We start from the raw sequence: 18051 nt of genomic DNA, 5'->3' as shown, positions 1-18051 counted from the left end.
TGGGTTATACCTTAAATTATTTAATATTTATTGCTTAGTAATAGTATCATGTGAATTACTTTTGTCACATTGGTTGTTACTCTGGTTGTTTACTGTTTGATAACTGTCTCAGTGTTCATTTCTTTTTGTGACTTAAAGGTGGGGTAAGTGTAATTTCAAAACCGTTTTAGAAAAAGGACTCGGGCCGAGTGCAATAACAAACTTGTAGCCAATCAGCAGGTAAGGGGCGTGTCTGCTATTGATGGTGAGAAGAGAGGCTCAGTGCGCGTCATTATTCAAAACACACGTCACACATAACGGACATTAGCCGAGAACTAATATATGCTGGCTTTTGCTTGAATATGCTCATGTGTCATGTTCCCTTGTTTGTTCATTTGCGATTATATTGTGGCTCACTTCAGCAATGATAAAGACCCGTTAATTTCCACACCGTATGGATCGTCTTAATCACCTCACTGTCTGTTTCAAGCGTCAGCTCACAAAATGTGTTCGACAAATAAGATACTATACGCCTAATATATGTTTGTTTCCTCTTTTCATGATCTATATAATCCGAAACTGGTCATAATTGTAATATGTCATTAGCTGGACTGCCGGCGTGTGTACTATCGAGTTGTTCTGAGAACGGTTTGTGTTTTTGTGATCGCTATAACTCTAACCTGTTATAATTGTAATATGTTCATTAGTTGGACTGTCGGCTCATGTTCTATTGAGTTGTTCATGAGAACGGTTTGTGTTTTTGTGATGGAAGGGCTGACCTTTTTATTGAATATTCGACCTGGATTAGTTACACACAGGTTCTGCCATAGTCGTTGCCTGTTACGTATGTGTGGGGCGGAGCTATCAAAATAGAGCGCGAGAGCCTTTTTTTTGGGGGGTGGGGGGGGGGGGTGCTTGTTTTGATGAAGCTGGTAAAAAAGAAAGCTGGTTTGCTAGTCTAAGATGGTCTCCCAGGCCAGTCTTTTAGCTGGCTTTGGATGGGTTTGGCCATTTTTCAGCTTAGGGTGGTTTAAAATTGTGCTGTTGTGTTGCATCAAATATGCGTGTAAGGGTGACTGTAATGTCTATTGTGATTCGCTAGGTGACGTTGAGGGGGAATCCTCAATCCGTGGAAAAATGTGATGTCACGTGGGATTCCGGATAAAAAGGCGTTGACAGAGACATGCCGTTCTCTCATTTCCCATTGTTCTCATGGCTGCCGCCCTCTTAGTTTCTTTGGAGCGATTCGTTTCTTTTTTTATTATAGTTTAATTTGTTTCTTTGTGCTTTTGTTGATCGTTAACTACTCTTATATTTAGTGTTACTTGTTCATTATTTCAGTGACCGATAGTGGATTTATTTATTAGTTGACATTTTGGTTATTAGAGACTGAAAGATTTCCCTGTTTTTGTTTTACCGAGAGCCAGGTAAAAACTGCTTTTGAGAAGAGGTGTAGGCAGGCGTTATCTGTTTTTCCTAGCTGCCCTACCAGTTTATCGCTTATTGTTTTCTCTTTATTCAATGTGCTTTAGGTTGTAGGTTGTATTCGATGTAGTTATAGATTGTATGTTCTGGTTGTTAAAGTTGTCTTTCTCCGTTATTGAAATAGTAAATGCTGTTCAGTGCATAGTGCCTTGAAATAGTATCAAGTGTCTGTGATTCATTCATGTGTTTGGTCCGTATCCATTATTTCTTTAATTTAGTTTAACGAGTCAAAATATTTGGCTATACAGTGACATAAGCCTGAAGTACTACTGAACCCCACGGGTAACTGTGTGTAGTTATGAGCGTTTTTACATGTTCGTTCCCCGAGTGTGTAATGTGCACTCCGTCCAGGCCAGATGAGGCTGATCTGTGCTAGCACCTCCCTCAAGCCATCTAGACCTTGTGTGTGGAGCTTTCATTCTTCTAGTGGAAAGCAGCTGACCCCTGTCCACCCCTCTGAATGCCATCTCTCACCCTCTCTCTTTTGATGTCCCTCTCTCTCTTTCTCACATCCCTCTCATTTCCTTTAAGGCTTTTGTTAAGGCCCGGCTGTTTGGTACAATGTGTCCATGTAAAGAGGATCAATATGCCAATCAGAGCTCAGGAGAGTGAGCAGATGTGGCTGCTGGGAGAATATTAGAGCAAAATTGATGCGTGATCACTGTCCGTGCAAGACCGAACTCTCACCTGCTGGCAAAATGCTCGATCCGGCTGTGTGTGTCTGCATGAGGCAGCCTGGGAGATGAGCAGGGCCTGTCAAAACATACACACATACATGCACGCCTGTTAGCAAAGTAGCTTGTTATGTATGAATGCTTGTGGTCAAGCTGGTTTGCTGGTCTATGAACTTGGTCAGACTGATCCATTGGCTTACTTTAGGGGGAAAAGACAAGTAGTTGTTTTTTTTAAAAGCTCGTTTTAGTTAGCCATGATGAGAAAAAGCTGGGCGACCAGCTAAAATAGCTGGAAGACCAACAAATCAACTAGGCTTTTTTCTATTTAATTTCTCAATTTCTCGGGTTTGTTCTCAATCCTCAAATAAAGATTCAAATGGTTATGAATCAGCGTGTTGATTCATGATTTGACACTGCCAAACTGCTGCAATCACATGACATTGGCGATCCAAATCATGAATCAACACGCTGATTCATAACCGTTCTAATCTTTATTTGAGGATTGAAAACAAACCCGGAAGAGAAGACAATGCTGAATAAATTAGTAGTTTTTGTTATTTTTGGGTGAAAATGTAATTTAGATGCTTCAAGAGATTCTAATTAACTAACTGATGTTACATATGGACTACTTTGATGATTTTTTGAAACCTTTCTTGACATGGACAGTATAGTGTGCATACACTTGCATACGCTCTCGGACTAAATATAAAATATCCTAAACTGTGTTCCGAAGATGAAAGGAGGTCTTACGGGTGTGGAACGGCATTGTGGGTGATTCATTAATGACATAAATTTCATTTTTGGGTGAACTAACCATTTAAGGGGGGTTAAAAACTTTTACTGGGAAATGAGACAAAGAATAAGTTGGCCTAAGATGGTTTGTGGGTCTTAGCTGGTCTTTCAACCTAGACAGGCTGATTTGTAGATGTCTCCCATCCTGGCAAGGCAACCAGAAACCAGAGCAAGGTTTCTTTTTCAGCAGGTAAGAGAATGATTTTTTGCAGTGCACTGCTTGTAGTCCCACACTTATCCACAAATAAACCTTTAAAAAGAGCACAATGGCATTTAGGTGTGATTCTTATCAGCGAAAGTCAAACTCACGTCTCAGAGCTCTCCACCTCCAATACTGATTGAACAGGCAGGTAGCCCCTCTGAGGGTGTTTGCTAAAGTACTGCTTTGAGCGGAACTTGTTCTTTAGTGTCTTTGCAAAGTCCCTCATCTTCTCGCCTGAGGTCGTCTGGAATGATTCAGAAAGCGAGAGAAACAGAAAAAGAGCCAGCGGAGAGAAAAATGAGAGAACATGAGCGATTGAGACACAAAACATCCTCTTCGTAACATTCCTCAGACACACAGCCAGTACATCAGTTTCTACACACACACACATTTGTCTTCCTCCCATTTCAATCTATCATCTCTTGAGCAGCTACAGAAAGCTGGTGCATAATAAAGACGCCCACCTATAAAACTCTGGAGACTGGAGCATGGGAGAACCATTAAGCAAATGGCCTAATGCTATATTTCACTGCAGAAGATCAATTCGGTTCAATTCATATTTATTTTGCACAGTGCCTTGAACAATAGTTATTGAATTTAAAACCTTTGAGCAAGCACAAACTGCCAGTTGGCAAGGAAAGTAACAAAGCATATGTACCGGGGTGTAGTACTCCATGATGGGGTAGTGTAGTTTCTTGCCCTTGGTAGTCCGGCCTGTCAGAAAACATGTCTGGCAGATGTCCACATTGAACTGTTTCAGACTACGGTATCTGAAAAAGTGATAAGGCAGGGATGCATTTTACATCGATACATAGATGTGTTAATTTTAGGATAGCGAATATTTTAAAATATGAATCCAGACTACCCTGCTGAGAATAAAAACTTAAGGCTAGAAGGATGCTTTATGCTGGATGTTGATGGTTTAGTAGTACTGGTTGATCAGTATACTGATCAATATTACTTACTGTACACTACCATTTTTTTTTTTGAACGCTCACAAATGAAAACAGTAAAAAAAATTAAAAAAAAATAATAATTATAATTATATACAGAAATATTACTATTTAAATAAACCGTTTTCTATTGTTATATATTTTACATTTATTTATAAAATGTGAATTTATTCATGTATAAAACTGGCAAAACTGAACTGTCAGCATCATTACTCCAGTCTTCCATATCACATGATCCTTCAGAAATATTCTAATATGCTCATTTGGTGCTCAAGAAACATTTGTATTATTATCATCGATATTGAAAACATCGATGTTGTGTTGCTTTAATATTCTTGTCGAAACCATGATACTTTTTCAGGATTAAAAGAACAGCATTTATTTAATAAATATATAGAATTTGTGGTTACACTTTATTTTAATGTGTCAACGCTACAGTGTAAAAATATATATTTAAGTAATATTAATTAACAACATGTACTTACTGCATCCTTGCTGAATAAAAGTATGAATTTCTTGACTACAAACTTTTTAATGATAGTGTACATATTGCATTCTGGTTACTAAGATGTTTTTTTTTCAGCAGGTAAATCATGATTTTTTTTCTTTTTTTTTCCGAATTAATCTTAATGTATTGTATTCAATTTTAATTTTAAGAAAATCATATATAAAAATAGAAATGTTATTAAAATAAATATTAAAAATAAATGAACATGGACATATACATGTATACATTTTAACAGTATTCACATATTCAATTATTCTCAGCCCTATTTAATTTACAAACAGAAAACCAGCCCATTAACAACCTATGTATATTACTCACATTCCTCAAATATAGTGCTATTTCCTCAAAACCTTTGATCAGCACTGCAGTAGCTCACCTGAAGCCCTTGATAGGGCACTGCTTACAGATATAGCAGCGTGCCTGGTGCTTGGCAGTCTCAGCCACAGTCACTCGGTGCAAAACCGGAAGCCACACCACCGACTGAGGCTCTAGAACCATCCACTCCAGGAAGTGAGTCACCTCGATTGCAGACTTACCTGGAGCCTAGAGGAAAAATAAGCAAAAAGCAACAAGTTGCATGAATCAACACACCCAGCGGCCATATTGTTCATTATCCCTGCCTAATTAAGCACCAAAACAACTTCTGGTAGCTGATGGGCACAAGCACCCTGTAAAAGCACATCCTGGGGAATTATGGCCCCATGAAAGGGACGGATACAATCTCAAGATAGGATTCCCCTTGTTACAGTGACCTGATGGGACATGGATGACAGGCAATAATCCTAATAAAATAAGATGACATCAAAATCTGGAACGTGCTAAATTCTCATTAAATACGCATCGAAGATGCATTAAAAGGTTGATTTCCCTAGGGCTTTTCCTCTGAAGCTTGGGCAGAAATGTATAATTAACATGAGTATCTCTAGTCCTTAGTAGTCGCTGGAGTGTACAGTCTTCTTAGAGGCCACCGCAGTGTGTGTGTGTGTGTGTGTGTGTGTGTGTGTGTGTGTGTGTGTGTGTGTGTGTGTGTGTGTGTGTGTGTGTGTGTGTGTGTGTCTTTAGCAATGCTTGAGGTCTGGAATTGAGACCAAAGTCAGTGTAGAGCTGAGTGGAGCACTTCAGAAGTTTCAATGAAACAACAAAAAAGGATCTTTTAAACAGTCCACACCACGGGGAGAGCTGAGAGTTTCTCGTGAGATGGTCCATAACTTCAAATAAAGTGATCCAGTCTTTTCATCTAGAAACATGCTACAACAAATGGCGGATTGCTGAGCTGCCTCCTTATTGGCCTGTCATGATTAATGCAGCTGGTGAAAAATGCTGTAATTGGAAAGTACTTCTTGCCACAGTGGAATTTCCTCCAGTAATAAAAAGGCAGACATGGAACAAACGAGAAAATAAATTCATTTTAATTATATGTGCCTGCAATTTGCGCACATGTTCTTAGTTCATCAGTCCTTAATTAAATCCTGTTCTAAGAACGAATGGTTTAAGGCCATTGTACAGGAAACCTGTGGCATACACCAATTTCATAATTAGGCCATCAGTAGAATAAAATGCCAGAAGGTTATGATGCCCCTTCATTTTCTGAATTACAGCCTCATAAGAGAGATGAGAAGATGTCAGCAGGCATTAGGGCCTTCATTTTTCTTAATTATTATGGACTACTAATTCCTATTAAGTTGGTATTTGGATCCAAACTTTTTCGAAAGCTTGATTTCACATAGCTGTGTTTTGAAATTTGTCAGAACGTAGTCTGCACTGTATTATCTGCACTGCATAAATCTGCACTGCATCTAGCTTTCAAATGTAATTATATTATCAATTTTCACTTTCAGTACCAAACGATGTGTTCCGTTACAAGACACATGCTGATAATATCACGATACAGCAATTCTGCGATAATCAATATATTACTAGAAAATCCTGTAATGATAGATCACAGTATCTGTCCAACTACTAAAACATGCCTGTGAAAAGGTTAAGTACAGGTTTCCCAGACTTTGGACTTAAAACTGGCTGGGCCATCTATTATTTTACTCAAACTGCTGTCCGCCATCCCGTTAAAAAACTATTTTTCTTAGGCAAGTTAACTCGCGTTCAGGTTTCCCTTATTCATATGTTGAGCGCTACCTTTGAGGAGCCAACGCTGGGAGCAGGGAAATCTATTTAGAGTGCCTTAATTTATTAATGTCGACAGCAATGTATCGATTATCTTATCGCATAGTGAAGGACGATATATTGCCCTTTCAATATTTTCTCCCACTTCTATGTGTCTATGTGGCATGGTATTTTTTATCAAATAAATGTAGCCTTGCTGAGCAGACTTCTTTAAAAAAAACATTAAAAAGTCAAAATGTCCCCAAACTTTAGAACAATAGTGTCAGTGGAACATACTGAAGAGAATTTAGCAAAGAAAGTTAAAAATAGTTATATTGCGAACAATATTTTAATTCATTTGCGTCTTATATATTATCAGTCCTATGTATTTATTCACACATTAGTGAATAAATACATAGATCTGTGGCAGGAATTTGAATTCCCTAGTTGTCTGGTAGTAAAATGTTTGTAAACCATGTGAAAGGTTTTGGGTTCTAATCCGCCCTCATAAAAAAAAAAAAATGTTCTTCTTCCTTAAAATCAAAGATGTACATCAATGATTGTATATTAAGAGCAGGGACATGTTTGTGTGCATTTTGTTTTGTGATTTCACCGAAAAGAATAGAGTCTCTCTCTGTAATTGCATTCAGTGGTAGATTGATGCGCTCGTCTGTGTGTGAAGACTGCATGAGCCAAAAGAGAATGTAAACCGCCTACGTCGATTTGATTGGCCATCTCAATCATTTTGACATTGATGAGCTCTTTTAAAACTCTAAGGCAAACCAGACTAAAATGTAACTTTTAAACCTTTTTGGCATCCTAACATACAGAACGCTGCGTAATGAAGTGTAGCAGAGCAGTGCAAGAATCAAATATCAAGAATCAAAAATCAAATATGTGGGGCCATTTCTAATTATATAGATCAATGTCTATGGTGGTTACGGTGCTATAAAATGCTTGCATAAAGCATAAAGTAGTGCATATGCTTCCTCTTTTGCAAGAATATACATGTACTTGTGGCAAGCAGCGGGGCGAGGGACTGTGAGAGCGGGCCGGTGACGAGTGCTAATGAGCGCCAGCTGCGCGCCACACTGGTCTCGTCTCGCAGCCGAGTGACGGGAGCATAAAAGGAGGAGCGAAGGCAGAGGAAGTCAAGAGAGGACCAGGCCTGGATTTTATGTTATGTTTATGTTTTGTTGTGTGTGTGCAGGCAGACGTCTGTGAGGGGCTGCCTGTGTTTTATTATGTGTGTGCAGGCAGTCGTCCGTGAGGGGCTGCCCGCGGTTTACTTTCGCTTTGTTTGTTTATTTATTTACTTAATAAAGTTGTTGAATGTTCGCCAGTTACCGCCTCCTTCCTTCCCATCTAAGAACCTTGTTACAGTCCTCTTTTGAAGCAATCGCACGTGCTTTGAGACATGAGGTAATTTAACGTCACAAGATAATTAGCGTCTCTCATGACGCTTTGCAGACTCTGCTCTGCAGATGTCTCTCATGACGCTTTGCAGACTCTGCTCTTTCCTGTTTTGGAGGAGGTGTGGTTTTAGAGATGCTCTGAAGGGAGAGGGGGGTCATGATTTCAAAGAAAGCTTGCTATTGGCTAGCCTCTCCGAAATTACATACCACAAGTCAGGGGTGTAATTTCTGTGCTTTTAGTGTCACTAGCAAAAATACTTCAAAACAGGTTTCCTAAACAAACCATTAGATGAGACGATGATATGTGTTTAATTTTTTGAGGAAAAGGAGGAAGCATTTTTACAGCTTTTAAAATCCAGCTAACATTCAACATTCAAAATATGTTAAAATATAAAATAGTTAAAATCAGATACTTTGCCCAATCAAGTTATAACGAAAGATAAAAGTACAATATTATACATTCTTGCACGATTTCCCCAAAATATTTATACCTGCGTCTATGTGATGCTATCCAGATATATAAATGGCTGAGGAAACTGTTTAAAGGGAACTTTTAGTAGTAAAAAATAGCCATTGTTTTGATATTCTGTTTAGTGTTGTTAATGGCATTGAAATTACACACTTCACTTTTAATGGCACAGATGTTAGAAGGTAACTATTGTCCCCTTGAGCATGCAAGTTTGATACTGGCACAGTAAAGGATAAATACAGGTTTAATAAGTACAACAGGACTGCCAAGCACTGACCAAGCATTTGTGTTGAGTATGTTTCTGGCCAGTGACTCACTGAAGCCCAATGGAATAAAGTCACAGAACAGCTAATTAATCTCTGTACGTTCCAGCCCAAAAACCAGGAGAAGCAGAGCCCAGTTAGGAGAGAGAGTGTGATAGAGAGAAATGTGACAGGCAATAAAGAAGGAAAGTGAGAAAATATGTCTCTGGTCCAAATATTTAAGATTTGCTCATCACAGAGAGCAAAGGGTCTGTGTAGAGGGAGGCCTTTCATCATCTGAACAGAGTGCAAATCGGAGAAAAAGAGAGATACTGAATCTCTGAGATACTGTTATGAGATACTGATAGATAATCTGGTTAGCTAAAGAAGTCTTACCATCCGAAAGCAGCTGCGGACACTGGGCTCCACATTGCTCCCCCCAAATGCCGCCACCTCCCCGAGCTGCCGAGGGATCTGAATGGCCTCGTGCAGTAACAGACTGAGATGCTTCTGATCTGTCAGACCACCTGGACCACACACCTGTCTGAAAAGGTCTGCAATACACAAGCAGAAGACCTGGTTGAATACTGCACTAAAAGGAGACCCTAGGGAAAAGAAGCTTTGTGCCAGAGTGGAGAACTCTGGAGGTGGGCAAATTGAGAATGTGAGACTTAAATGCCTTTAGGTTATAGAGGTGTGAGGCGAGATGGCTAACACTTTGATCTGTAATGTGTTGGCACTGCAAAAATAAAATTCTTAACCATTGTTAAGAATGACTTTCACATTACAGAGTACATTTTACATTAACTCTAGCTCCTCTTACTAGTGCTGATATTGTTAACTACTAAAACTATTACAAATAAATTATGTTAAATTAAATAAAGCTGAAATAAAATAAAGAAAAAAATATTAGTTGAAAACTTTGCCATTGCTAGACAAGTTGTGTCAAAATAACAAAAATTAAAATAAGGCAAAACAGACATTAAATCCATTAAATAAACAAAAAAATATTAAAATGACATAAGCACAACATAATTACCAAAACGTTAACTAAAATGAAAACTGAAAATATAAATATATAAATATAAAAGGGAATCCAAAATATTAATAGTAAATACTATAATAGCATATAAATAATACTAAAATAAAATAAATCTGCCTATGATAAAAAAATTATTTTTCTCACTTTAACTATAAAGCTCCTCAAATCTGATAAGATTTATAATTAAATAAATAAAAAACTTCATTCAACACACACACACACACACACACACACACACATATATATATATATATATATATATATATATATATATATATATATATATATATATATATATATATATATATATATATATATAAATGGAGCAGTGACGTTTGTTTAAAGAGCTATCTGGTTTTAAAGTTTTTTTTAATCTTTTTTATTGGAAAACAAATTTTGAAAAAAGCAGAAAATCTTTTCTTTTCTTTTTTTTTGCAGCTTGGAGTCTGGTGAAATATGCTAAATGCATGCACGGATGTAAATGTGGACAAAAGTCTAACGTCAGCCGAGAGAGCTAAAACAGCTCACACAGTGTGTGTCATGAAGCCATCAATGAGCAGAATGATCCTGACAGGAGTGAGAATAATCTCTGCAGTGCCAGTAAAAATAGCACCATCTAAAGTGGTTGGCACACACAGTGCAGGCACATGTACACATTCGCAACCACATGTACACCAGCCTCATAGTCCAAGGACAGATTATTAGACCAGGTCAATCAGTGCCAGAGCCCCGGGCGGCCTCTAACTGAGATGCCGACTGTGGCCTGATATCCAGAAGCCACTGTAGATGTAAAACAGATGAAAAGCTCTTTGTGCTAGTGGTTCTGTGCCAGATATGAAATAAACAAAGACATGAGAGATGTTATGTGTTCCTGGCCACTCACAGATTTGATGTTGATTACTAGTCACTGCACACCAGTGCAACGTATTGCACACAAGTTGTGTTTATGTTTTCAACTGCAATGTTACTGCATCTTCTTTGCTATTTCTGTTTGTTACTTTATTTATCCAAATTGGGACTTTATGATAAAGTCTATTTGTAGTTGGAAAATCTCCACGGACCCTCCTGATGACGAAAATGATGTAACGGACAGTGCATGGACCGCACTTAATAGACGACTGAAGAATATTTTGGGCTTAAGCTTGTCATTGGCTGGTATAAGCTTGAACACCACCAACAAACCAGCTACTTATGGTGATCAAATTAGATGTCCGAATAATGAACAGTTTGGACCAGTTTATGACCAGCTTAGACCAGATAAAAACAAGCCACCAAGTTCCAAAAACAGCTTAAATAGGATTTACCAACAGGAAAAAAAATCACAATTACCACAAGGGCTCTGCAGGACTATAATTTGTCCATGGTCAATAGGTCTCCATCTACACATTAGTTAGGGCGGATATGCTCTTTACTGTCGAAATGACAAAACGGATCATTTAATCAGTGTTCACTCTCTTTAATGATGAAAATCTCACATTTTAGGAAAAGTTTGGGTGTTATAATGATCACCAGAATGTATTATGACCCAAGGATGTCCACCGCTGGCTTGGACTATTCTCCTCCGATGTGTTCTGACTCTCATTTACTGGGTCCTGCTTGTGACTGCGCTGTTAAATTTCCCACTAACCCACTCTCTTCAGATTTAGGCCACAGATGGAGTTTTAAAACATTAGAGAAGTCAAAAGGAAAACCCCACGAGAGGAAAACCCCATGAGAGAAAAACTATGACGTTGCACTATGACACATGCTTTTTTCACTTTAGTGCTAATGAACCACAGATCCCAATGAAGGTTAGAAGTGTGGTGATCAGGTTTTGCTGACATTGTGGCAACCAAAAGTCCTACAAGGACAGTAAAACTTTAAATCACCTGCACCTACACTCATATGTGAAGTTTAGGATGGATGACCATGAATACATTTGTTTTATCATATATAATTTCTTATCTCATCAGTAAAGTTGATTGTTTTTAGGATGACAAACTACTTTAAAAGTAAAAATTTTAGGCAGATTAATTTTGAATCTTCTCTACCTCAGTGGTGTAGTAGCTTGTCAATGTCAAAATGATCGAACTGGCCAGTCAAATCAAAGAAGGCGTTTTGAATTGAAAAAATGCAACCATGATTTATATAGACCTAATTCATAAATTAATGTTACGACGAAGCAAAAAAACGTTGCCTTTTCTACATATTAGACATACAAATAAGAGGGAAATTGTGCACATTTTGAAATAAAACATTATTTACAAATAGTTATTTATTACTTCATTAGCCAACTACAATTATACTTATTTATAAACTTATTTTACCATTTTTATTTCTTTATTCCCTTAAATCCCTTTTAATCCTTTAATTATTTAATTATTGTTTATAATAATAAATTATACCCCAAGGTGCACCCCAAGCACAAAAGCCTATGCCTACACTACCATTCACATTTGAGGTTAGTAAAAATAAATTCAATTTTTAATAAATTCAATTTATTCAGCTAGGACGCATTAAATTGATAATAAAAAAAATAAAAACATGAGAGAAAAAGGCATTTATAATTATCATTTCAGTGTTCAAAAAAATATTAAGAAGCACAACTATTTTAAATAATATGTAATAATAATAATAATAATAATAATAATAATAATAATAATAATAATAATAATAATAATAATAATAATAATAATAATAATAATGTGATTTTTAATGATATTTTATAATATTACAGGTTTTAATGTAATTTTTTATATAAATAAATGCAGCCTTGGTGAGCGCAAGAGACTTCATTCAAAAAATCTTCACAACTCCAAACCTTTGAAAGTTGTAAGTATCAGCTAATGGCAGCTTAAATGGTTAGTTGAAAATTCTGTCATTAATTGCTTTCCCTTGTGTCGTCCCAAACCCATAAGACTTTCATTCATCTTTAGAGAATCTGTCCCTCCATAGACAGCTATGCCAACTTCCACTTTGAGGCTTTAAAAAGTTCATAAAGAGATCATAAAACTAATCCATATTAATTAAGTGGTGGTGTCCACATTTTCCTGAAGAGACACGATCGCTTCATATGATTGAATTTAGGCTTTTATCCACATATACCCATTGATCAGCGAACATAAACATGACAGGCTTGACGCACGAGAACAAACCTTTTTGGTTCTTTGTGAAACTCAAACAGGCGTCACACGAGAAGGAACCTCATTGGCTCATACACATCAAGTGAACATGCTTGAGCTTCCATTTACCACAACTAATGTGTGAGTTAATGTTTATATGTGAATAAAAGCCTAAATTCAATCTGTTCATCATATAAACTGATCGTGTCTCTTCAGAAACTTTGGACTAAACCACTCAATTCATATGGATTTGTTTTAACAACAATGAAACAACATTGTTGTGAGTAATTAATGACAGAATTTCAATTTTGGGGTGAACTTTCCCTTTATAAAGATAATAAAACTCTACTCACATTTATATTTTTCCTGGATGTCTGCATTGCATAGAATAACCAGGCCCGTCTTGAAGGAGAGCACTCGCATCTTACCATTGCGACCACTAGAGAAAGGAACACATGCCAAAAATTTGAAAGAAATACGAACACATATTTAACATTAAAAACTGTGTTTCTTCTACATAGGTAACCAGGACAAAACATATGGTACAGTTGGCTCAATGTTTCTTCATGGATTTACTACACAATGCTGAAAAAATCATCTCAGCAACTGCCTTGGCTCACTACTACAGTCATTAACAAGCTATCTCAGATTTAAGGTCAATATATAAAGTTCAGAAGAAGTAACTTCCTCCAAAACATCTGAATCCTTAATGAGGATGTGGCCAGGGGCTGGTACTGCTAGCTGAGCAAAATAGTGATGTAGCCAGTATATTTACACAGTGAACTTTTCAAATATTTGTATAGTGGTACATTTCTTGCCTTATTCAATGTTTTATGCTTATGAGAAAAGACATTTTACATTTACTGCCCCAGATAGACCTGTCAAAAAGACTAAAACAGGTCAGGAAGCATTTGAGCTCCACTGAGATCAAAATCTCACTATCAAATCCAAACAGATTGCTGTACAGATCCAAAAATATTCTAGAAAACTGATCAAGCACTACCAAAACACATTTTGCTGTGTATAACAAGGAATCCCCTGTCAGTAATGCTACTAAAGGGAACATTTCCTACCTTGTTTGGCTTTCTTGTTTGACTGAGAGTTTGTCATTATCATCCTCATGCATGCTGCTCATTCTTATTCACATTAATTTGTAGCAAAACAAAAAAGCAATTACTACCAATTATTCACAGGGTGAGAGCTCTGATTTCCAGTCATTAGCAGTAGGTAGTTAAGAGTCTGGTATATATTAGAGACAAATTCATGATGGTTAATGAAAAAAGAAGAAATAAATCTGTTTTTAATTAATTTATTTTTTTACGTTGGCTAAGCCAGTACAGAATGTGATTTTTAGAGTCAGTCAGTGGAGCTTTTAACTCCTACAGTCTGATTAGTTTCCTGCTGGTGATTTCTCAGTCATTCACTTAACTGAGGGAAAAGAAAAATACAGCTTTGCCTAAAGGTAAGATATTTAAGGGTCAATAAAAGTGTCCACATTTGGCAAGTTTTTTTTTGGCATGTTTGTTATATAAGATTTTGAAAAATTATGTAATTTCTTATACTTATAATAACTTATACATTTTCAATTGAATGATTTTTTGTTGCATAACTAGCAAGTAAAGCGTAATAGCATATTTTTCCTTACACCTTATATACATTTGAGTGTACAGTTTAAAAATATGTTTTTCTAGGGAAAAATATATATACATTGTTGGGAAGCCACACATCACAGTTGAAAAAAAAACTGTGATGTGTGGCTTTATATTATTTGTCATAAAAAGGTCAGATTATTTTATTTATTATTTTTTTGTGTGTGTGTGTGTGAACTGTACACTTATCTAAAGGATTATTAGGAACATCTGTTCAAAGTCTCATAATGCAATTATCTAATCAACTAATTACATGGCAGTTGCTTCAATGCATTTAGGGGTGTGGTCCTGGTCAAGACAATCTCCTGAACTCCAAACTGAATGTCAGAATGGGAACAACATTCAGAAACACGCACAACCTTGAGGCGGATGGGCTATAACAGCAGAAGACCCCACCGGGTACCACTCATGTCCACTACAAATAGGAAAAAGAGGCTACAATTTGCACAAGCTCACCAAAATTGGACAGTTGAAGACTGGAAAAATGTTGCCTGGTCTGATGGGTCTCAATTTCTGTTGAGACATTCAGATGGTATTTCAGATGGCGTCAGAATTTGGCATAAACAGAATGAGAACATGGATCCATCATGCCTTGTTACCCCTGTGCAGGCTGGTGGTGGTGGTGTAATGGTGTGGGGGATGTTTTCTTGGCACACTTTAGGCCCCTTAGTGCCAATTGGGCATTGTTTAAATGCCACGGCCTACATGAGCATTGTTTCTGACCATGTCCATCCCTTTATGACCACCATGTACTCATCCTCTGATGGCTACTTCCAGCAGGATAATGCACCATGTCACAAAGCTCGAATCATTTCAAATTGGTTTCTTGAACATGATGCCCCCTACAGTCACCAGATCTCAACCCAATAGAGCACATTTGGGATGTGGTGGAAGGGGAGCTTCATGCCCTGGATTAGCATCCAACAAATCTCCATCAACTGCAAGATGCTATCCTATCAATATGAGCCAACGTTTCTAAAGAATGCTTTCAGCACCTTGTTGAATCAATACCACGTAAAATGAAGGCAGTTCTGAAGACGAAAGGGGGTCAAACACAGTATTAGTATGGTGTTCCTAATAATCCTTTAGGTGAGTTTATGTACCACATGACTTGGAAAATTCAAAAATGTATTATAATAATATGACCAATGTTGTTATTGTTAAATTTAAAACAACTAACAAATTTGTTAATTTGAAATAAAATAAAATTAAATATTAGATAAAAAAAATTTACAGGAAAAAAGATAAATATACCCTTGGTAACTAACAGAAATAAAATACTTTTAAACTCACACTAAATTATTATAATAACTGAAATAAAATAAATAATAATAAATGAAAATCAATTAATTCTAAAAAGTAATTTAAACAACTAATATAGCAAATAATCTTTCCAAAAATGTAAAAAGTATCAAATAAAATATAACTCTTGTAAATATAAATAAAATATAAAAATACATTTTAATGCAGAAATGCTTTAAGTTTTTAATGCATTTTTAATCAATTAACAGACAGGACAAGAGTGTCATGTCATAGATCCTTAAATCATAGAAAAAGGTGGCCCTTTAGTTTATACACAGGCTGTGACTGACCAGTAAAAGTGTCTCGCAGACAGCAGGAGGGTGCAGAGTTGGTTTGACATCATTTGTGGGAGCAGGTCAAAGGGGTTGTGGGTGACATTACCGTCAGTACCTGTCGTAAACGTTCAGCAGCCAGTTGAGACACATGTCGACGCACAGGGGGATATTGATCAAGACGGATCTTTCCTCTTCTAGTCTCTCGTAGAGGGAAGTGAGAGCGTGGATGATCTCGACCACATCCATCACATGTTCGGCATGCTGCAAATCCTGTTCTCTAAACACGTCCACCATGCTGCTCAGTTTCAACAGGTCCACTAGAAAACACATGCACATATAGGCCAGATGCTTATTACTGCATGTGGAGTGTTACCTAATTGGATTTGACTGCTCTAACATCATTTTATTTGGCCATTTCTAGTGCAGCATTGAGAGTATAGGGCTTAAGTTTGTATGCTGATGTCATCCTAATTGGATAATGAGCTGAAATATGGAAGCTGAGTGGCCACAGTGCTTTCAGGGTTAGGTGGGTAGGCAGACAGTAACAGGCTTTTTGTTGTTGCTCTCTTTATACAGCCCTCCTCAATCATCAACACAGTTTCTATAGCAGCCCGGTTATTCATTCGGCTAATGACATATACTAGCAAAACAGGAGTCAAAGTGCAGACAGAGACAGAGAGAGAGAGAGAGAGAGAGAGAGAGAGAGAGAGAGAGAGAGAGAGAGAGAGAGAGAGAGAGAGAGAGAGGGATTACAGTTTACTATAATACTTTTGTAGTTTACCGTAATAAATACTGTAATAAGGTTTGTGTGTGTGTGTGTGTGTGTGTGTGTGTGTGTGTGTGTGTGTGTGTGTGTGTGTGTGTGTGTGTGTGTGTGTGTGTGTGTGTGTCAGGTACAATATGTCCCCACCAGAGAAGTATTTTTACTCTGCTTAAGTACATTATTCAAGTGTCTGTACTTTATTAGAGAGTTTTTCATTGGAAAAAATTTGCTTCACAACATTCCACATTCCAAAGCATAATATTGTACTTTTTACTGCACTACGTTTTATGTTGAATATAATTGAATACGTAATTACATAAAACATTTTATTAAATTAAAAGTACTGTATTTTACTCAAGTAGAATAAATTTAAAGTTTTACTTGAGTACAAGAAAGTAAGTACCACATTTGTAATGCAATTAAGTATTAAAGGTAAAAACAAAAAACACTTTTATTTATGAAATGTAGTGCAGTAAAAAGCACAAAATTATGCTTTGGAATGTAATGAATCAAAAATGTGGTACAATGCATTTTATAAATGCTTAAAAATACAATTTTGACTACATTACTTGATTATATACTTATCAAATTTGAAACACACACGTTGTATAAGAATCCATTCATTCTGCTAACCAAAGGATTTAAAATTCTCCACAAAGGAGTCAAGTTTGGCTAGTTAGCATAGCCAAGCCCCATTGATTGTGTATTTAAGCAGATGTCTTAAAAGTGCTCAATTATTTTTTGAAATGCTCTTAAAAGCATAAAACGGCCTTATAAGGACAAGTGTATATGGTAACACTTTACAATATGGGTGCACTAATATGTATTAATTCATGCTTAACTAATAACGCATGACTGTTAACTAATTCAAAATTAAATAAAAACCCATAACCACAATGACATATTACTTAACAATTATTTAATAGTCAGGAGTATTGTAATAATTAAAAGTATTGAACTATGAAAAGTAAAAATTCCTAATCTTGTATAACTTATAAAAGAAGTTGAATATTTCTTAACTTATTTTGATGAGTTAAAACCCATGTTGTCATAACATTTTTTTACAGTGTAGCTTTGACCATTTTGGTAATTAATATACA

At 36.6% G+C, this 18051-nt stretch overlaps 1 protein-coding gene across 7 annotated transcripts in view; it reads right to left on the bottom strand.

Annotated features, from left to right (window-relative positions):
• drp2 (dystrophin related protein 2) overlaps positions 1 to 18051 on the bottom strand; it is a 222245-nt gene that overhangs the window by 26123 nt on the left and 178071 nt on the right. For 6 of the 7 annotated variants that reach the window (XM_067457356.1, XM_067457350.1, XM_067457352.1 and 3 more), the window contains 7 exons: positions 16304 to 16505; positions 13316 to 13401; positions 9216 to 9373; positions 4970 to 5136; positions 3791 to 3902; positions 3240 to 3376; positions 2152 to 2217 (listed from right to left, as the gene is read on the bottom strand). In XM_067457356.1, coding sequence (XP_067313457.1) covers positions 2152 to 2217; positions 3240 to 3376; positions 3791 to 3902; positions 4970 to 5136; positions 9216 to 9373; positions 13316 to 13401; positions 16304 to 16505 — 928 coding nt within the window. Of the gene's footprint in view, positions 1 to 2151; positions 2218 to 3235; positions 3377 to 3790; positions 3903 to 4969; positions 5137 to 9215; positions 9374 to 13315; positions 13402 to 16303; positions 16506 to 18051 lie in introns of those variants that run through there. The other variant, XM_067457358.1, reaches the window with a different exon arrangement.

Source organism: Pseudorasbora parva, chromosome 11, assembly GCF_024679245.1.
Source record: "Pseudorasbora parva isolate DD20220531a chromosome 11, ASM2467924v1, whole genome shotgun sequence".
Taxonomy (NCBI): Eukaryota; Metazoa; Chordata; class Actinopteri; order Cypriniformes; family Gobionidae; genus Pseudorasbora; species Pseudorasbora parva.
Note: the sequence above shows the minus strand (reverse complement) of the source record. Positions and strands in the feature narration are given on the sequence as shown.